Below are 22,140 nucleotides of genomic sequence, written 5' to 3'. Positions count from 1 at the left end.
TCAGTGTGCTCTGATTATTTTTATTCTATTCTGTGTCATGTAAAAAAAATGCTAGACATCATCTACTAAATTGATTTCACACCCCACTAATGGATGGTAAGGCACAATTTGAAAAACTATAATCTTTCAGGACACTGAATGCTCAGAACCCAATGTGCTTTTATTCATTCATTCAACAAATATTTGTGGCCATGTACAATGCATGAGATGCCGTATTTACCATACTTCATGCCAGGAAAGCAACAGAGAAGAAAACATACCCAGTCGAGTCCCTGACCTCATGTTGTTTATAATCTTGGCTAATCAAGTTCACAAATAAATAATTCCAAATCATGATGGGAGTGAAGCCATGGAGGGTAAGAGGGCTCGGGAGGGGGTGATCAGAGGTCTCTGAGGCAATGATCTGGAAGCCGCCACCTGCAAGATGAGGAGTTAGCAAGATAGAGACAGCAGGAATGAGCTCTCCGACGGAGGGCACGAACACCAAGTGCAAAGGCCCTGAGACTTGAAAGAGCACGAAAGACCCAGGAGGCGGCCAGTGTGGCGCCAACCCCGTGGAGGAGTGGGGGCATCCTACTGAGATAGAGGCCCTGGTAAGGATGTAGTTTTTTGTTTTTTTTTTTTTCCCTAGGAGCAGTGGCGAGTATTGAAGGATTTTAAAGTGGTTTGATCTGGTTTGTGTTCTGTTCCTGGGAGAGAAAACCCATGGGCAGGAGGCCAGTTAGAAGCCAGGATGATGCCTTGCTGTTGTTGTTCTCCGTGCTGTTCCCAATGCCCAGTTTTGCCTGCCTCTTCCCCACCCCCTGAAATCATTCCCATCCTTCAAGACCCAACTCCAGCCAATGGCACCGACCTCCTGGACCTGCCAGGCAGAAGTGGTGGCGCCCTCTCAGCTGACCCCAGAGCACTTCCTTAGCTCCTGCTGATCTCAGAGCACACACGCAAATCCCCTCTGGCCGCTCTGCAATTTTTCTTGATGGCACTGGCATGGCACCTATGCTGGGGTCAGTCCCTCAACCAGCCCTTCAGTGTTGAAATGCACAACGTCAGCCCTCTAGCCTCAGCAGAGGAAGCAGGGCTCTTCAGTTTGGGAGAACCATATACAACCGGAAGGAGGGGCCAAAATATCTGAAGCTCCAGGTAGCTGGGCTAAAAGAAAGGGATAAAGGGCCTGCCTCTTCTGGTTTTTTTGTTTTGTTTTGTTTTGTTTTTACTGGAAACAACTCTAAGGGGAGACTGGTCCTGAGGAAGATGATCCCCTGAAAGGCTAGTAAGCAGATCACCTTTGAATGTCAAGGGCAAAATCACTGTTGGTGTCCTGTGCTCCCTGCAGGAGCTGGCTCCTCCACAACCCTCAGGAATGACAGTAAACACAAATGGCCCTGCATGTATTCAGGCTACAGCCACCTTCCTCCTGGGCTGCACATCTGGCTAACAGGCCCAGCTCCCAGCTTCACAGGGATTGGAGAGCCAGTGACCCTAGTGAAGGAAGCTGGTGACCCTGGGTCAGTTGCCTCCCCTTTCTGTGCCTAAATCCCCCGCCCCACCTCTGTCAATGAGGAGGGTGATGGGATGATGCCTTCTTCAAAGTGTTGTCATAAGGATTAAATCCTGATTAAAGTCCGTTTTTTTTTGTTTTGTTTTGTTTTGAGACAGTCTTGCTCTGTTGCCCAGGCTGGAGTGTATCTCAGCTGACTGCAACCTCCACCTCCCAGGTTCAAGCAATTCTCCTGCCTCAGCCTCCCAAGTGGCTGGAATTACAGGCACCTGCTGCCGTGCCTGGCTAATTTTTTGTAGTTTTAGTAGAGACAAGTTTCGCCTTGTTGGCCAGTCTGGCCTTGAACTCCTGACCTCAGGTGATCCACCCACCTCGGCCTCCCAAAGTGCTGGGGTTACAGGTGTGAGCCACTGTGCCCGGCCTAATTTTTTGTATTTTTAGTAGAGACAGGGTTTCACCATGTTGGCCTGGCAGGTCTCAAACTCCTGACCTCAAGTGAGCCACCCCGCTCAGCCTCCCAGAGTGTTGGGATTACAGGCGTGAGCCATCGCACCCAGCCCTTATTAAAGTTCTGATCACACCTGGCCCAGGCCCTGACATCCTTCGGCAATGTTAGTTCTGCTTCCTCCTGACTAGGGCAAGGGCCTCTGGGCTGTGTAATGGACTCTGGAAGGGCAAGTATAAATTAAACATGAGATGCTTAGTTCTTCCCACTGAAAATAAGGGAAGAGACCTTCCCCTTCTTCGTTTTCTACTTGAAACATTTTAGCTGTGTGCAAGTCACACTCCATCCTGCGGTGTTCTGGAAGAAGATAGGCCTGACTGCAGCTGTCCTCCGACTCCACAAGCGGAACCTCCCTACTGAAATGGGTTGGATCCACTTTGCGATATGAAAGAGGGACGTTTCTTTCTGCCTGCTGTCTCTGTAGTGAGTTGCCCATCATGTGCATTGTATTCTGGTCTAACGCTTACTTGATAACGCAACTGTTTTCCTTCACTTCTACTTTCGTAGGGAAGTTTTCTGAGAGGAGATTTTGTTTTTCATTTTAATTCCCCAGTAGCTCCCATAAGACAGGGAGGGATGAACTCCACTCCCATCTGCCTTCTGTGGACATGGTTTCCGACTTCTCTGCTGGCTTCTTTACTCGGAGAGTGGGCTGGGCAGCAGGGCGCAGAGGGGTTAGGGGTTGGGGGAAGGCATGTTTCTCCAACACTTTCCCTCTAACAAACCCTGCAGAAGGATTACCCCTTACCTTCACAAATAAAAAAATTAGTATACTTTCATAATAATAGTCCTTTTCTTTCTTTCTTTCTTTTTTTTTTTGAGACAGAATTTCGCTCTTGTTGCCCAGGCTGGCATGCAATAGTGTCAGCTCACCACAACCTCTGCCTCCCGGGTTCAAGCTAGTCTCCTGCCTCAACCTCCTGAGTAGCTGGGGTTACAGGTACCCACCACCACACCTGGCTAATTTTGTATTTTTAGTAGAGATGGGGTTTCTCCGTGTTGGTCTGGCTGCTCTCGAACTCCTGACCTCAGGTGATCCGCCTCGGCCTCCCAAAGTGCTAGGATTACAGGCGTGAGCCACCGTGCCCGGCCAATGATAGCTCTTTTCTAATTCACAGAAACCAACTGGAAAGTGAGGTCAAACCACTTTATACAACAGACCAATGTTAGTTAAGCATAAAAATGCTGGTAACAGTAATAATCACGGCCTGCCTAGTAAAACTCAGTAATCCTCTTCAAACAGACCCTGCTTGGAACTATAATTATTAATATCAAAATAAATTTGAAAGTATTAAGTAATACCAATGTCTTAAACAACAATACACTCTTAAGTGACCTTTTTTTAGTGCATCTCAGATGCCCAGCAGCTATTTACACTTGCTGTTTTACTTAATTCTACAACAATTCTAATACAAAGAGAATGTGTTATTATTTTCCATTTCGTTCTGATGAGGAAACAGGCCCAGAGAGATGACAGGTACGTAGCTATTAAGAGTTGGGTATAGAAGCTGGGAGCAGTGGTTCACGCCTGTAATCCCAGCAATTTGGGAGGCCGAGGAGGGCGGATCACTTGAGGTCAGGAGTTCGAGACCAGCCTGGCCAACATGGTGAAACCCCCCATCTCTACTAAATATACAAGACAATTAGCCAGGTGCACGCCTGTAATTCCAGCTACTGGGAGGCTGAGGTGGGAGTATCACTTGAACCAGGAGGCTGAGGCTGCAGTGAGCTGAGATCACACCACCACCACGCTAGGCAACAGAGCATCTCGAAACAAAAGAGTGGGGTACGACCTAACACATTCACATTCTTGTTCTTCTAGGGGAAAGCATAATGTATGAGAGATTGTTTGGTTTAAAAGTGAAATGATATGGATTTGAGGATTCGAGGGTGGAACAATTCATATTTTGAGAAGTTGAAGATAGACACTTTTCCTGAGGGTGTTACAGGGAAGTTTATCTTGGGAATGTGTTTCAGCTTAATCTGCCCAGCATTTGACACCATTTGGTAGAGGGAGGAAGCCCCCACAACTAGCGCAGTTCTGATCTCCCTGAAATGTTCGAAATCCCTCCCGGTCGCTTAAGTTCCTTCATCAGTTTTCGTCATACACACAGATAATAAGAAGTTGTTTCTCAGCCTTTTATCTTTACATCTCTGTTTCCAAATGACTGTGTTCCCAGGCCTTCTCCTTTTTTCCACAGAGATAACCGCCCCATGGTCCTGTGCAATGCAGCTAGTGGGTCCTGGGAGGGTGCAACATTTCTCAGAAATAATTGTCTAATCTTGAACTTTGGGCAGGATGTTATAGATAAGAGCCTCTGGGTAAGAAGTTTTTTTTTTTTTAAACATCCAAACTTTGATCTGTTGAAGTTCAGATCACTTTATTTATTTTTTATTTTTTAATTGTTTTTGAAGGAGAGTCTCACTCTGTCACCCAGGCTGGAGTGCAGTGGTGCGATCTCTGCTCACTGCAGCCTCTGCCTCCCGGGTTCAAAGTGATTCTCGTGCCTCAGCCTCCCCAGCAGCCGGGATTACAGGTGCGTGTCACTGCGCCCAGCTAATTTGTGTACTTTTAATAGAGACGGGGTTTCACCATGTTGGCCAGGCTGGTCTCAAACTACTGACCTCAGGTGATCCACCCGCCTCGGCCTCTCAAAGTGTTGGCATTACAGGTGTGAGCCACCACGCCCGGCCCAGATCACTTTAAAGTGTATCATATTTTGGGGCTACTGAGGAGACAGCTCAACACTGCACCTGTTCTTTGATTTCTTCCCCATGTTCAGGGAATCCTCAGCTATTCTAGCCCACAGCTCAACCTCCTTCTTCCCTTTAGTGATACAAAATCTGCATTCCCCAGGGTAGAATGTGTGCCTTGAAATAGAGTGTCAAGAGCGCTGCAAGAATTCCTCAGCTCATATTCACAATCGCCGAAAGGAGGAAACCACCCAATGTCTATGGATTGACGACCAGATAAACCAACTGTGGTCCGTCCGGTCCATGGAATATTGCTCAGCCACGAAAAGGGAGGCAGCACTGACACATGCTAACAGCTTGATGAGCCTGGAAAACGTTATGTTAAGTGAAAGAAGCCAGCCACAAAATGCCGCATATTGAATGATTATTCCATTTACATGAAACACCCAGAGCAGGCACTTACATGGGGACCCTCAGTGCTAGGACGGACATTCCAGACCTCAAGGCAAGCTGGGCAGGAAGGTGTGAACTGCACTTGAAGTGCCTCCTAAGCCACATTCTCTTTTTTTCCATAGCCTTGTTCTCCTACCTTCAAATTCTAAAAAGTTTGAGGACGGAATGACATATTTTAGAGATTCTTCTCTGAAAACTTGCCCCACCCTAGGCCTGGGTGAAGGGCAGCCATGTTTTCGCCACGTGCCAAGTTCCCTTCTGCCACCCCTGCCCCAGCCACAGGTTACTGGCTCAGGGGTGGACACCAGCCTCGGAGACAGCTCATCCACTGGTTGGTGATCTGGGCTGACAGAATGGCTGGACCAGGAGTGATGGTGGTGGGGGCTGGGCTGGGAGGCCCCAAAGCTTAGGGATGAGGAGGTCAGATTTAACTTATACAATCCATGAGGCAGGAGAGAGAACCAGAAAAAGAAGCTAAACAACAGGCCTGTGGACCCATAAAAGCCAGAGTGAGCAGCTTTTACCCTAGCTTTTCCCAGACTCGGGGAGGCCTGGCAGGCGCTGGTCCTGCCCTTGGCTGTGCCTGAGATTAACTGCCACAGCCTTACAACACCCCCTCCCTTCCGCCTTTACTTAGCCACTTTAAGTAGATTTTCTGTGCCTTACAGTGAAACAGCCTTGACGAACTTAATAGGAACCAAAATGTTGAAAAACAGTGCACGAAGGTCCTTGTTGTATTTGGGAGGAGAGGAGAATTATTACACAATTTTGGACTTTGTTTGGAAAACGTGTAAAGTATTTTAAAAACTGAAGGAGTCCCATTACAAGAAAAGAGTAAATATAAATTATTAAGCTTCGTAGCGAGCAGAGAAAAGAAAAGGAGCTATCTAAAAGAGAAGTAATATGAAAACCTGTCCATTCAACTGCAAACACAAAAGGGGAAAAGCAAAGCGAAGTCAAAATAGAAATATTAGAAATAAATCCAAATAGATCAGCAATCACAATAACTATGTGGATTATACCTATTAAAAGACAGATGATAAAATTATACTTTTAAAAACTTTAATGAGGCTGGGAGCGGTGGCTCACGCCTGTAATTCCTGCACTTTGGGAGGCTGAGGTGGGTGGATCATCTGAGGTCAGGAGTTCGAGACCAGCCTGGCCATCATAGCGAAACCCCATCTCTACTAAAAATACAAAAATTAGCCAAGTGTGGTGGCAGGCACCTGTAATCCCAGCTACTCAGGAGGCTGAGGCAGGAGAATCACTTGAACCCAGGAGGCGGAGGTTGCAGTGAGCTGGGATCGCACCACTGCACTCCAGCCTGGGTGACAGAGCGAGACTCCGTCTCAGAAAAACAAAAATTAATGATACGTTGTTCACAAAAGACACACTTAAAATCTATCAGCAAGTTTGAAAATAATGGGATAGAGAGAAAGTTATGCTCTGTGCTCTAGACTGAACGTCTGTGTCTCCTCCAGATTCATATTTGAAATCCTAATCCTCAATGTGATGATTAGTCATGATTAGGTCATGAAGGTAGAACCTTCAGGAATGGGGTTAGTGCCCTTGCAGAAGAGGCCCCAGTGAGCTCCCTCACCTTTTTACCATGAAGGGATAAAGATACACTTTCGCTGTGTGACACAGTGAAAAGACAGCAGTCTATGAGACAGAAGGTGGGCCTTCCCCAGACACTGAATCTGCCAACACCTCGACCTAGGACTTCCCAGCCTTCAGGACTGTGAGTAAGGGTTTCCGTTGTGTATAAGCTATCCAGTCTATGGGATGTTATTATAGCAGCCCAAATGGACTAAGACACTGTACAAGTATAAGCCCAAGGAAGACTGGAGGTAGCAATGTTAATGTCATTAAAAGTGGAATTTCAGCTAAACGGCACTAATAAGGCTAAAGAAAGATAGCACATTTTAAATGTTAGGGTTTATTTATTTATTTCTTTTCCCTTTCTCTCTTTCTCTTTATGCTCATGTGTCTCTGGCTAGAGATTTGGCAGTTGGCTTCACCTGGCTTTGGAACAGCATTGCGGGCTCCTGCTCCCTGGGGAAAGAGGGCATCCTTAACGCCCCCGGAAGCCTGCCTTCCACTCGCAGCTTATCCCAATGTTTGTGCTCATATTTCTCTGGTCACTGCTATGTATTTGCAGCAGAGGAAGTAAGATAAGATGCAACCAGTTGCCCCCTCTGCACTCTCTGTCACACTCATCACCTTCCTAAACAAAATGTTCCCAAATGACCTTCGGCTATTCCTTCCTTCCTCAATTGCCCTCTCATTTCATCCCTCCCACAAAACCCACCATCAAATCCACTTCCCTAGTGCCACCACTAAGAACATTTCAAAGAATATCTTTTAAGCTCTGAATCAAGTTTCAAAGACAGACCCAGGCAATGTAGCATTGTTAGAATAAATGGGTGGTCAGTCATTTGGATGTAGGAGTCTAGTGTGAGGGTCTAAACACAAACTGAGGCCGGGCGCAGGGGGCTCATGCCTATAATCCCAACACTTTGGGAGGCTGAGGCTGGTGGATTGCTTGAGCAAATAATAAAAATTTAAAAAATAAAATGGGGCTGGGCGCAGTGGCTCATGCCTGTAATCTCAGCACTTTGGGAGGCCACATGGGTGGATCACCTGAGGTCAGGAGTTTGATACCAGCCTGGCCAACACGATGAAACCCCGTCCCTACGAAATATACAAAAATTCGCCGGGTGGGGTAGCGGGTGCCTGCAATCCCAGCTACGTGGGGGGCTGAGGGAGGAGAATCGCTTGAATCCCGGAGGTGGAGGTTGCAGTGAGCTGTGATTGCACCATTGCACTCCAGCCTGGGTGACAGGGTGAGACTCCATCTCAAAAAAAAGAAAAAAGCAATGGGGTATGCACACACACAACTAAACAAATTGCATCACTTCATAATCACATCTAAGATATCCGAGGAGGGAAAAGAAGAGGATTCTATGTCCTATTGCAATATCAAGGGAAACGGAGGCACCTGGAAATGCCTCTCTACCTGGAATTCTTGCCAGCAAGGGCCCACATTTCCTGCCTCTCCCCCCATCTAGGTGATGCAGCTCCAGCTCCAGGCAGAGGGATACCTTCCGGGAGCTGGTGGGGGTGTGTGTGTCTGAGCGATGGGAGCTGGGCTCCACCTCACCCAGCCCTTGTCCTCCACGAACCCTTGACAGGAGACGAATCCAGGGCTCACCTGTAAGATCCAGAGAGGACGAATCTCCAGTCTGAGATGATGAACTTCTCCCGGATTTGGCCAGCGAATTTCCTGCCTGACTTGGCACAATACACCTCTCCTTCTACACTCCGGATGGAAATGTTCTGTTGGAGGGAATGTCAAGGTGTCACTTCCTAATTCTGTTTATAGAGATATATTTGGGCTTTAGGCTGGATGTTTGTGTTCCCCTTACCCCCATTCTATGTAGAAACCTAATCCCCAGGGTGATGGTACTAGAAGGTGGGGCCTTTGGGAGGAGATTAGGTCATGAAGGTGGAGCTCTCATGAATGGGATGAGTGCCTTATAAAGGAAGCCTAGAGAGCTCCCTCACTCCTTCTGCCACGTGAGGACACAGCAAGAAGACAGCCATTTATAGGCCAGGAAGTGGCCTTCACCAGATGCCGAATCTGCCAGAACATTGATCTTGGAGTTCCCAGCCTCTAGAACCATAGGAATAAATTTCTGTTGTTATAAGCCACCAGTCTATGGAATTCTGTTATAGCAGCTGTGATGGACTAAGACAATTTGTGTAAGAAAATGTCTGGTAGAATGTTCATCAAGATGAAAATGTATTATCTCTGGTTGGTGGGATTCTGGACCATATTAGTATTTTCCTTGGGCTGAATTGTTCTTCATTGTCCTGGCATTAGCTGGCAAAAACAAAACAAAACAAAAACAAAAACAAAACAAAACAAAAACAAAAACAAAACAAAACAAAAAAAGGAAGGGGGTAGAATTCAAATAAGGCAGCAAATAAAAGCAACGGCCTGATGCCTATGGAGCCCTGAGTCTAGGCCCCCATGAGCCACAGGTGGCCTGACAGTTACTTGGAGGCAAGCCCAGCCCTGCCTTGTAAGTGGCTTGACCTGAGTCCCTGACTGCAAGCTGTTCAGAGGGAAGGCTGGGTGCAGCCAGAGGAGGTAGTTTTGTGGAGGTAGCAATAGACCCTGTATTGTCTTAAGCAAAGGTGAGTCTGCAATCGTACCATGGCTCTATTTATCCCTTGTCTTCCCTGTAACAACTGCTGCTCCCGCCCTAGGGCTGGAAGGCTGGAGAAATGGAAGGCAGGTAAAGTGTGGAAGTCTCAAGGTTAAGGCTGAGGGAGGTGGAGTACTGTCTGCATTCCTCAAAAGACTGCTGCCAGGCTCTGGGAAGGGCAGTCCTGCCTCCAGCCGCTTCCCCTGGGTTTCTCCATAGCTCTGTGAGATCTTGAGAGGAGGGACACCATTGTCCTATGGTGAGCAGAGTACTGTCAGGTGTGGCCAGCATAGGCCACGAAAGCAAGGCCAGTTCTGACGGTCCTGACCTGTTTCAATGGCCTGGTACCAAAGAGATGTGATCCACGTCATGCCAAACAGACCAGCAGTCAGAGGTCCCAAGGCCTATGGCAGCAGGAGGCAGCACTGAACTCAGCTGCATCCATGCATAGGAGAAGGGAGGGAGGGAGGAGGCTTCATTCTTATCTGGGAGGTTCTCCCAGAGAACAGAACCTCTCTTGCCTGAGCTAGAGGAGACTTATCAAAGGAGATCTGAGGGCCACCCATCAGCTGCTCAGCTGGGCCTACTCATGAAAGCTATGGGTGGTGTTCACATTTGAATTAGTTGTCCTCAAATTTGTGTGATGAATTGAACCCTTATCTCTGGGTTTCTTTTCTCTTTACCAGGAGAGGGAAGTACAGGGTTCAGTGAAGTCCAAGAGGATCAACATCTTGTTGGGGCCAGGGAGTTCTGAACGTATCCCACAGACCCTGGAGGTTGCCTGCCCTGTGAGATGCAGCCCCTGGGCTTCCCCAGCTGAGAGGAGAACAGGAGTACATGGCAGAGATGCTGCTCACTAGATACCCATGACCCTTTACATTTCCTAGCATCTGTGCATCTGGGTAAGGTCAATGGGTTATAAGAGAAAGCGATGAAAATCTCTTCCAGGTCAGATCCTGGAAACATCCTGCAGAGTCCTCCAGCCTTTCCCTGTCATGGCTATCTTAGAGGCCATGTATTTCTCAGGATGTAGCTACAAGATGGAGGAGGGCCATCTGACCTACATAGGAGTTTGTTTGAGCAAGAAATGAACCTTTATTATGTTCAGCTGTTAACACAAGATGGGGACATTTGTTACTACTGCATAGACTATCCTGTCTGGACTAATATGAGTACCCTTAGGACTCTCATTGGGGCCCCTACCTTGAGGTGACTGTCAGAGATCTGGATTTTGTCACACATCTCCTGGAAGAGCTTCACACCTCCCTGGTCCAGGAGCACACAAACGAACACCCCACGCTTGTTGGCTGCCTCTAGAATGTCACAGAAGATCTCCACATCCGTGAACACATCCATCAGGATGACCAGGACCTGGGCCAGAGTAGAGGGCTCAGTTACCAGAAAAGTCAGGGCCAGGTGCTAATTGGTTTCACCCAAACTGCCTGAGTCCCAGTGGCCCTGGGAGAGCTGTTCCCACTGGGCCAGAGGGGAGAGGATAGGGGTAGAGTGGGTCTGACAGGGCAGGATTAATGGAAGGAAAAGGAAGAGCTGGAGTGGAGGCCCCTGACCCTGTCCTGATACCATCTCTCCAGCCTCACCAGCTATCTGTGGGCCCCTATGCCCACTGTGGGAGTGGGGAGTGCTGAGGAGGAAGGGAAAAGGCTAGAAAGAGAAGGAGAGCAGAGAAGAACAAGAAGCAGCATCTCAGCGGGTTCCAGGAGAGGAATAAAGTTAAGGTCATGGATTCTCAGCCACTTGGAGCTGGAGGGCACACTATGGCCACTGATTTTCAAATGCTGTTAAGCGGTGGAATCCTCACCTCAAACAAAATCCCATGTGGAGGCATCATATATAAACGCCTAGAGCAAGCTGCTCCCCGTGAGACGGAGAAGGGAGTGACGCTCTACCCACAGCTACTGTATCATCTGTCACAGCAGAAACTGGGGAGGGGAGTCCTAGACATCCAGCGAGCAGGAGAAACATCTGGGTTCCTCCTGCCAAGCATTCATTCCCCCTTCTTCTGCCAACAGCATCGCAGCCTGACTTAAGGAATTGCCTCTCCTCCACAATCAATGTGGTTTGGATGGGTCTATTGCCATCCCTTGATTGGATATGGGGAGACCACATGACCAGGGCTAGACCAATAGGAGAATTGCATCTCCTGTTGGCCACGGAGATTGGTTCAGAGGTGGTCACACGAATAGGTCACATGATCTAAGTTATTCTAATGAGAGTCAGCCCAGGACTTTAGCTGGGACTCCTAGGAAAGGAGGTGTTCTTTCTGCAAGGTTGCTTAGCTGGCATTTTATAAGCAATGGCTGCTGGCAACCATTTTGCTACCTCTTGGGGAGAGCCTGCCTGACAATGAAGCCAGCCCCGGAGAAAGCATCCAGGAGGTAGAAACAGAGTACCAGCAGTGTCATTTGGACACCTGGTTCCAGCCATGCCTGAGACCAGTGCCACCCTTGTCTTTTCCACTGTAGATGTCAATGAATGTTTTTCTTCTTCTTAAGCTTGTTTGGGTTTACTCTCTGTCACCCAATCATGAGTCCTTTCTAATACCTTGTGATATATTGACAAGCAGCTTATTAGGCAGTCATTAAAAATGTTAATTACTGCCAGGCACTGTGGCTCACGCCTATAATCCCAACACTTTGGGAGGCCGAGGCGGGCGGATCATTTGAGGTCTGGAGTTCGAGACCAGCCTGACCAACATGGTGAAGCCCCCTCTCTACTAAAAAAAAAAATTATTATTATTTTTTTGAGCTGGTAGCCCACGCCTATAGTCCCAGCTACTGGGGAGGCTGAGGCAGGACAATCGCTTGAACCCAGGAGGCGGAGGTTGCAGTGAGCCGAGATCACACCACTGCATTCCAGCCTGGGTGACAGAAGGAGACTCTGTCTCAAAATAAATAAATAAATAATAAATAAAAATCAAAAATGTTAATTACAATGGTTATGTAGAAGGTATAAGACAAGGTGAAATGTTTATAGCCTGAAGTTAAACCTGCTGTATAATCTCAACAAATGTGTGTTAACAATGAATTAAGTGAAGAAAGAAAACAACATAAAGTAGAAGTGTGTCCATGATGACTGCCAGTGAGTGAATACAGATACAATCAATGGCACTCAATGGCGGAGACACAGAGTAATCCGTCATTAGGTGACTTCTTCATTGTGTGAACATCATAGAGTATATTTACACAAACCTAGATGGTATATATGTTCATATATATATATATATATTTTCACATGGAAAACCAAATGTCCCAGCACCATTACTGAATATTAATCATTTCTCCTATTTCATCTGCAATGTCAATGTCAAGTGCATATCACGTTTCTGTGTATGCTCCATTATAATCTTTTCCTTCCTTCCTTCCTTCCTTCCTTCCTTCCTTCCTTCCTTCCTTCCTTCCTTCCTTCCTTCCTTTTCTTCTTTTCTTTTCTTCTTTTTCTTTCTTTCTTTCTTCTTTCGTTTTCTTTCTCTCGTTCTTCTTTCTTTTTCTTTCTCTCTTTCTTCTTTCATTCTTTTCTTTCTTCTTTTTCTTTCTCTTTTTTTTTTTTGTTCTGTAGACATGGGGTTTCACTATGTTGCCCAGGCTGGTCTCAAACTCTTGGGCTTAAGCAATCCTTAAGCCTCAGCCTCCCAAAGTGCTGGGATTACAGGAGTGAGCCACTCCACCTGGTCCATTATAATCTTATGGGAGCACTGTCATAGATGTGGTCTGTTACTGACCAAAATGTCGTTATTCCGTGCATGATTGTAGATAAGCCCAAAGCAAAAACTAGCAGTCATGTTAGGATGGGGCATGTGAACCCAGAAAATGAGACAGGTCTCAGTTCATTTAGAAAGTTTATTTTGCCAAGGTTGAGGACGTTCCTGAGGAAGTCCTGATGACATGTGCCCATGGTGGTCGGGGCACAGCTTGATTTTATACATTTTAGGGAGACATGAGACATCGATCAATGTATGTAAGAAGCACTTCGGTTCGGTCTGGAAAGGTGGGACAACTTGAAGCAAAGGCAGGAAGACTCAAAGCTGGGAGGGAGCTTCCAGGTCACCGATAGGTGAGACACAAACTGTTGCATCCTTTTGAGTTTCTGATGAGCCTTTCCAAAGGAGGCATCAGATATGCATCTATCTCAGTGAGCAGAGGGGTGACTTTGAATAGAATGGGAGGCAGGTTTGCCCTAAGCAGTTTCCAGCTTGAGTTTCCCTTAGTGATTCTGGGGGCCCAAGATAATTTCCTTTCACAGGGAATATGGCCATTCACTTTTTTCAAGATTACCTGCAATATTAATGTCCCACTCTCTTTCTAATAATTGCAATATATTTTTTAAACCACTGCCATCTGGGAAGTGGCAAAGGAAAGAGAGGTGTCTCGCTGGCAGGCCAAACTGATAGCTGGTATCCACTTGGAATCTACTTTCTGTGATGTGGACGGATAGCCAGACAGGAGAGGGAACTCCTCAGAAATTGCTCACCCTGGGCAGGAAATCGGAAAAGATGTTCTAATAATGAGGGTGTGATCATTAGAACCATGGCCCTGTAATCACACAATTAATTGTCTTGCACACATGTAGCCTTATGGCACCGAAAGCAGCTTAGGCTTTCCCTGTTGGCTGAAAGGTAAATGCCTCCTCTTCCAAGGTATTGACGAAAGAGACCCTTGCCTCCCTGCCTGATAGGTCAGTAAGTACTTCCAGTTCTGTGCCAGTGAATCACCATTTTCCTGAGACAGGGCTGGGTGAGCTGGTGAATGAACAGAGACGGGGCAGGTTTGGAAATAACCCAGCATCTTGAATTAAAGGATGCTTGGAAATACAGGCTCACCCTGTCTAGGGTTATCTTGTTTGCTTCCTGTTGGGATTGTCTTCCAGCTGGATTAATTTGAAGCCAGTAACTGGTTTGGACCACTGTTCTTCCTTAGAAGGTATAGTGGGTTGAAGGCTAGGCACGGTGGCTTATGCCTGCAATCCTAGCATATTGGGAGGCTGAGGCTGGTGTATTGCTTGAGGCCAGGAGTTCGAAATCAACCTGGGCAACATGACGAAACCCCATCTCTACTAAAAATACAAAATCAACTCAGCGTGGTGGCGCATGCCTGTAATCCCGGCTACACGGGAGGCTGGGGCAGGAGAATCGCCTGAACCTGGGAGGCAGAGGTTGCGGTGAGCTGACATTGCACCACTGCACTCCAGTCTGGGTGACAGAGAGAGACCCTATTTCAAAAAAAAAAAAAAAAAAGAAAGAAAGAAAAAGAAGGTGTAGTGCGTTGAACGGTGTCTCCTCAAAAGAAACGTCCAACCCCGACCACTAGAACTGTGCATATGCCCTCATTTGGGAAAAGCTTCTTTGCAGATGTAACTGAATAAAGGATCTCAAGATGATTATCCTGGGTTATCTGGTGGGCTCTAAATCCGATGATACATGTCCTTATGAGAGATATCAGAAGAGAAGCACTGGGAGAACAGGAGAAAGCCGTGTGAAGCCCAAAGCAGAGATTGGAGCGACGCGGCCATGAACCAGGAATGCCTGGAGCTACCAGAAGCTGGGACAGGCAAAGAAGAACGCTCTCCTCAGGCCTTTGTAGTGGGCTCAGCCCAGTGACGCCTGGATTTCTGACTTTTGGCCACCAGAACTGTGAGGGAATAAATTTCTGTAGTTTTAAGCCACAAAATGTGCGGTAATTTGTTATGGCAGCCCTAGAAAGCTAACACAAAGGGTAGCACAGAACCCAGAGAAAAAGCGATCTGTCTGGAGTTAGGGAACTTTGACACTCATCCTGATGCTGCTGGGAACTAGCCTTCAAATAAGTCAACACCTCTCCAGAACTCAGTTTCTTTACCTCTAATATACGACACAGTAATAGCATGTTAGCTATCAGAAAAGATGGGTCTAACTGTAAACCCAGATAATGTGAATTACAGCACTATAAAATAAAGGTGATTACGTTAGTATATCACATTTAGTTAGTGTATATATAGAGTTAGTACGTTAGTATATATACAGAGTTTAAAATATAACTCTCGGTTTTATGTGCATTGTTCATGAGAAAGTGTGGGTAATGTTAGAATAACAGAATGCAAGAGTGTTGTTCTAAGCCAGGTTATGGAAGAGGGTTAAAATTAGTGCCCAGGCGGGGTGTGGTGGCACGTGTCTGTAGTCTCAAGAGGCTGAGGCAAGAGAATTGCTTGAGCCCAGGAGTTCGAGTGTAGCCTGGGCAACATAGTGAGACCCAGCATCTAAAAAAAAACAAAAACAAAAACCTAGTGCCACTCCTCTATGGGTATAAGCCAAAGAAACAGGATATAGAAGGCTGTGTCTTGTAAGGCCACTCAGAGAGACCAGCACAGCAGGGAGGGGTGCCGAGAGGCAGAAGGACACACTCTCCGTGACACCTGGCTGAAGAAAGAGGGTCTAGAAGTAGAGCCTGGCACGCCCAGGAGTCCCGAGCTCCAGTGAGAGGGAGGCGCCCAGCCAGGCGATGCTGTCTGCGGGACCACAGCACTCTCAGGGCCATCTGTGGGGACCTCGCATCCTGGCTGAGAATTCCTTGCTCCTTGCCAGGTGGATGTGAGTTTCTCAGGGGCTGGAAATCCTCAGGGGAAATGAGATTTAGGTCCGGTTGGGGCCGCCATCCATGTTGGGCACAGTTGTTGGGGCCACTCAGCACCCCACCTCCACTCTATTTTCCTCTTTCTTTTTCTCGCCTATGTTTTGGTGATTTTTCTGAGCCTGCTTTTGAGGGATGAGTAATAACAACAGCAACTTCCTGTTGAGCACCTTCTATTAGCCCTGTGTCCACCTCAGATGCCTTTCACCACACCATGGCCCGGTTTCCAGATGAGGAGCGGAGGTGCAGATCACTTTCCGACTCCCCCGGGCTAGAATGCAGAGGTGGCCCGGACCCTCCCAGAGTCCACGCCTCGCACCTTCTGCTTCAGGACTAAGAGAAGGACTGATGTCCATCTGTCTGCCTATTTGTCTGTTTCCATCAGATACAGCCTGAGGGAGGGAGGGAGAAAGGAGGACATGCTAGAAAAAGAGCAATAGGCCTGGTGCAGTGGCTTACGCCTGTAATCTCAGTACTTTGGGAGGCTGAGGTGGGCGGATCACTTGAGGTCAGGAGTTCGAGACCAGCCTGGCCAACATGGTGAAACTCCATCTCTACTTTAAAAAAAAAAAAGTTAGCTGGGCATGGTGGCACGTGCCTGTAATTCCAGCTACTTTGGTGACTGAGGCACAAGAATTGCTTGAACCTGGGAGGTGGAGGTTGCAGTGAGCTGAGATCGTGCCATTGCTCTCCAGCCTGGGCAACAGAGCGAGACTCAGTCTCAGGAAAAAATATATAAATAAATAAAAAATAAAAATAAAATAAAAAAGCAATAATTCCAGCCCCCAGAGTTTCCCTGCCAAGAACATCATCCCATCTCATCCCCACTTCACTTTCTCCACTGGCCCCGGCTTGCCTGAAACACTCCCTGTCCATTTGGTGTCAGGACCACCTTCCACTCTGAAAAATTATTGGTGATCTCAAAGAGCTTTTGTTCGTGTGGGTTATAGCTATTGGAGTTTGCCGTATTAGAAACTAAAACTGAATAGTTTTTGAAATAGTTCTTTATTATTAATAGTTATTTTAAAATATCAATAATAAACCCATTGTATGTTAACATAAAATAACAATTTTCATGAAAAAGAAATGTATTTTCCAAAACAATAACAAAAACGTGGTGAGCAGAGCGGCACTGTTTTGCATTTTTGCAAACCTCTGATGTCCGCACCTTCACCTCATCAGAGCCGCTTCTGCGTGAATCTGCCGCGAAGGGTTGTCTGGGAGGAAGTGGATGGGAATAATCTAGCCCCACATGGGATAAGTGGTTCGAAAGGGCAGGGTCTTACGGCCGCTGAAAGGGCCCCAGGGACCTCAGGGATCCCCCACACCACGCTTTGGGAACCACTGCTCTCAGTCTTTGGCTCTGACCCTGACAGCCTCTGTTCCTGTCCTCCCCCTTTATCACATCCCCAAGCTCTGGTCCCATCACCTCTAAGACACATGGGCCCTCTCACATCTCCTGGCTTTCACATGTGACCCTCCTTAGGTCTGGAATTCCTTTCCCTTCCTTCTCTGCGCAGCAAACGCTTACTCATCCTTTGAGACTCAACTCCGAGACCAACTCTTTCGTGAAGCCTGCCCTAATCCCTCTCTCCACCTCCAGGCACCAAGGGTTGCCCAAGCCTGGGACTGCCACCGTCTAATTCTTTCTCCTCGCTCCTAAGGAGCAGGTGGTTGGCAGGGAGCTCCCCAGAGGGAGGGATCCCTCTTGGTCCACTCTGCCATCCTGGGTGCGGGGGCATGTTAGGCTTTGTGGAATAAGGGAAGTGTTTTTTTGAGACAGAGTAGTCTTGCTCTGTTACCCAGGCTGGAGTGCAGTGGCAGCATCTTGGCTCACTGCAGCCTCCACCTCCCATGTTCAAGCGATTCTCCTGATTCGGTCTCCCGAGTAGCTGGGATTACAGACATCTGCCACCACACTGAGCTAATTTTTGTATTTTTAGTAGGGATGGGGTTTCACCATCTTGGCCAGGCTGGTCTTGAACTCCTGACCTCAGGCGATCCGCCTGCCTCGGCCTCCCAAAGTGCTGAGATTACAGGTGAGAGCCACCGCGCCCTGCCTGGAATAAAGGAATTTGGGCATGAAGGGAAGGAAGGAGAATTCCTGCTTCTTCTAGAGTGGAAAGTGCTCCAGGAAACACCTCTCAGGCTGGGTCTCTCAGTTTGTTCCCTTCCGACTCCGCTTGGGGGCTGAGGCTTAGGAGAGGGAGAATTCAAATCCATTTCCTCACTCTCTCCTATTCTTCTCGCCACCTACTTCCAAGGACAGCATAGGCTGAGGCTCCAGCTCCCCAGCTGTGTCTGTGGGAACTGGCTGTCCCCGAGTCCCTGCACATGGGGGTGTGTGTATGTGCATTTGTGTGCATTCGTGTGTGTGTACGTGTGTGCATATGTGCCTATGTGTGTGACAGGGACATCACAAACCCTGCTTTCTACTCTTAAAAATTATTGGTGATCTCAAAGAGCTTTTGTTCATGTGGATTATAGCTACTGATGTTTGCCATATTAGAAACTATAACTGGCCAGGTGCGGTGGCTCATGCCTGTAATCCCAGCACTTGGGAGGCCGAGGTGGGTGGATCATGAGGTCAGGAATTCAAGACTAGCCTGGCCAACATGATGAAACCCCATCTCTACTAAAAATACAAAAATTAGTCTGGCGCAGTGGCAGCTGCCTGTAATCCCAGCTACTCAGGAGGCTGAGGCAGGAGAATTGCTTGAACCCAGAGGGTGGAGGTTGCAGTGAGCCAAGATTGAGCCACTGCACTCCAGCCTGGGGGACAGAAAAAAAAAAAGAAAAAGAAAAAGAAACGAAACGAAAACTGTGAATTGTTTGAAATAGTTCTTTATTATTAATGGAGTGCCTGTTAACCAATAATTATAACCAATTAATTATTATTGGATGCCTGGCAGACATCCAAACGAGTGAACCCCTGAGGGTCCCAGGACAACAGGGAATGGTAGGGACTGTGGCAAAGAGGACCCACCCAACGAAGCAGCCACAACTCCATGCCAGCAGAGCCCACCTGCTAAGAGGAGCTGCAAGTTCTTACTTTCAGGTAAAACCTTCAGATTTTTAAGTGTTGTCCTAAGTTCGTAACACACTGTGCTGGTCCAAAGGACATCAGTGGTCTCAGGGTCCTAAAGGTGGATGCAGAAGCCTCACTGGGTGTGGAGTGGGGAGGAGAGGGACTCAGCCAGGGGACTGTGTTTTACAAGCCCTAACCAGGCTTCCTTCCAGGGATCCTCCCTCGCCCTTCGAGCAGCTGTGATTGACAATTTCCCCCAACAGTATTGATCCCCGCCCCTCGGGAGAGCACTGAACTTCATGCAGAAAGACCAGAACTGGCACACTCAGGAACAGGCCTTTGGAGCCTGGAGGGACCTTAGTCCGGCATAGAAGCTGAACCCTGAGGAGTCCAGGGACTTGCCTGAGGGGGTGCAGCCAGCGCTGGGCCGCAAGGCAGCGTGGGCACTCCTGGCCGCCTGCCTGGACGCATCCTCAAATGCTGCCCTGCCACGGAAACATGAAACACTGCTGCAAGCAGCCCAGCCGCACTGAAAGCCAACGCCCCACCTGTTGTTACCTTCCACTAAATTTTCCAACTCCGCTCCCTCCCTCCTCCTCCACGCATGGCCTCTTCACCCTTGGTGGCTTTTTCTGGAACCTTAAGATTTCACACGGTATTGAACTTGGGAAGGAATTCAGTTATGAGACTGGGACCTAGCAAAAAACCAACCTAAACATCAGCACGGTCTTTTATGAGTTCTTCTAAGGATAACAAAATAAATAATTTTAATGAGAGAGAGGCAGAGAGTGAGACAGAGAGGATTTTACAGACGATGAATGTTTTTCCTTGGGGTCCATTCTCCCCTACTCCTCTGCAGTATCAGGAGCGAGGGGTGGGCACCCACAGCCTGGTGCTGGAGTCATTTTGTGCACCTGGGATAGAACAAGACCCCAGAGGTCGAGTCCCTCCACTCATTTCCGGCTGACAGCAGGATGTCACTTGAGGCTGGAGATCCCGGGGCATTGGGAGAACTCCTGATCCAGCTCTTATGGTGCCTGAAGTCCTACCAGCCCAGCTCTGGGCTTGAAGGGCTTTTTCTCTTCTAAAGACACTTATCAAGGTGTGAAAATTCTGGGGAGAGAGAAACGCCCTCTGCTGCCTACCCCATCTTCTGCCTGGCCACTGGCTGGATTCAAGAGCCACAAGGTCATTTGTGGGCAGACAGGTCTTAGCAGAGTCTGAGAGGAGAAGGGGCAAAGGTGAGCCCAGCGGAGTGGTCCCCTTACATTTGGAAGCGCGGAGGTGGGTACCCCAACACAGCCTGGGGAATTCAGGAAAGGCTTACTGGGGAAGAGGCTTTCATGCTGGGTCCTGAAGCAGGAGTAGGTGTGCATCAAATGAAAAGCAGGGAAGGCAAGCGGGGCCAGGCAGAGGGCACAGCACACGCAAAGGCCCACAGACAAGCTCTACAGGGCACTTGGTATGGAGCAGGAGGAGGTGCGAACCATGCTAAGGAGTTTGCTCTTCCCACTGTGGGCAACTGGGAGCTACCAAAAGCTCTAAGCAGGGAAAAGACCAAATTAGATTTGTAGTATAGAAAAGCTTGCTCTAGCAGGACACTGTGGCTCCCGCCTGTTATCCCAACACTTTGGGAGGCCGAGGTGGACAGATCACCTGAGGTCAGGAGTTCCAAACCAGCCTGGCCAACATGGTGAAACCCCATCTCTACTAAAAATACAAAAACCAGCCAGGCGTGGTGGCATGCGCCTGTAATCCCAGCTACTCGGGAAGCTGAGGCAGGAGAATCGCTTGAACCTGGGAGGTGGAGGTTGCAGTGACCCGGGATAGTGCCACTGCACTCCAGCTTGGGCGACAGAGCAAGATCTGTCTCAAAAAAAAGAGAAAAGAATAGAAAAGAAGAGAGGAAAAGCCGCTCTACTGTAGTATGGAGACTGCAAGGATGGGGATCAAAATGGAAGAGGGGGCCAGGCAGGAAGTGATTGCAGGAGTTCCGGTGATAAGTGGTGGTGGCCTAGACCCCGGTTGTGACAGGTGGGATCAGGAGGTCAGTGGTCCAGGGCAAGGCGGACAGCAATGCCCCTCCATCTGAAGCCCCAATCATCTGGACTCTGACCCTGGGAGCAAAATGCACCCCCCTCCCTGCTCCATCAGCCCCCCATCCTCCCTGCTACTTAGCCACGGAGACAGGGTTTTGCCATTGGTACCTGGCTGGTCCGGGTGATGCAGCGGCGGACGAGGTCTCTGATGTTGTTGTGCTTGTCGGTCTGGAAGTACACGGTGGCGCTGGATTTATCCTTCAGGTAGGGCTTCTCAGCTGAGGCCCAGCTGTGCAGTAGGGCTGGCTCGCTGCCCTCTGAGGCCACGGGGAAGTAGGTGCCGGACTGTAGGGAGCTGGAGTCTAGTCCCTTAGGGCCTGTCTCTGCCCCTCCCAGGGTGTCTGGGGGACAGGGGCGCTCCCAGGCCTGGGCCTGGATGTACTGGGCCTCCACCGAGGACAAGAAGTCCACCTCGCCTTCCTGGCTGAGCACCCGCCAGTAGGCTTCAGGACCCCCATCCAAGAGGGCGTCCGTGGCCAGCCGGGCACTCTCGTTGTCACTAAAGTCAGCCCTAGCTGGCCGGACCCACTGGCTCTTGACATCTTCCAGACGCTTCCGGATTTTGCCCAGGTGCCTTGACCGGCTCATGCCGCCCGTCCCTGGGTGGTGCTGGGGGAGGCTGGCACGTCAGCTCCTCCAGATGTGGGAAGCAAATGGAACACACCACGGAGGAGTGGGGCTCCCACACCCCCGGGAGGCCGCCTGATCCCAGTACCGGCGTGCAGGGCACCTCCAAGAAGTGATTTACCGCTGTCCTGAGCAATGCTTCTCAGAACTCCTCATCTGCAGCCGAGGGATTGGCTTATCTCTCAGGGCCACCTGCCCTGCCCTCGGGCCGGGAGGGCTGGCTCAGACACCACCTTGGCACAGTCAGTCATGGGATATTTCCTCTCCTCCCAGCCGCGGGGGGAGGCGAAGGTGAGCCGGCTTTCCTGCTGGGTTTCACAACTCTCCCTCAGGCCTTTGTTACCAAGCAGGGAGCCTCCCCAGCACCACCAGCCCAGCTGGAGGATGGGCCTGAAGGAGGCC

At 48.8% G+C, this 22,140-nt stretch overlaps 1 protein-coding gene across 2 annotated transcripts in view; it reads right to left on the bottom strand.

Annotated features, from left to right (window-relative positions):
* FAM83A (family with sequence similarity 83 member A) overlaps positions 1–21,890 on the bottom strand; it is a 29,525-nt gene extending 7,635 nt beyond the window's left edge. For both annotated transcript variants that reach the window (XM_015455147.3, XM_005564019.5), the window contains exons 1-3: positions 21,220–21,890; positions 10,568–10,735; positions 8,365–8,489 (exon numbers count right to left, since the gene is read on the bottom strand). In XM_015455147.3, the coding sequence (XP_015310633.3) occupies positions 8,365–8,489; positions 10,568–10,735; positions 21,220–21,699 (773 nt within the window). In that variant the 5' untranslated portion in view covers positions 21,700–21,890. The remainder of the gene's footprint in view (positions 1–8,364; positions 8,490–10,567; positions 10,736–21,219) is intronic.
* Positions 21,891–22,140: the final 250 nt, after the last annotated feature.

Source organism: Macaca fascicularis, chromosome 8 (assembly GCF_037993035.2).
Source record: "Macaca fascicularis isolate 582-1 chromosome 8, T2T-MFA8v1.1".
Taxonomy (NCBI): domain Eukaryota; kingdom Metazoa; phylum Chordata; class Mammalia; order Primates; family Cercopithecidae; genus Macaca; species Macaca fascicularis.
Note: the sequence above shows the minus strand (reverse complement) of the source record. Positions and strands in the feature narration are given on the sequence as shown.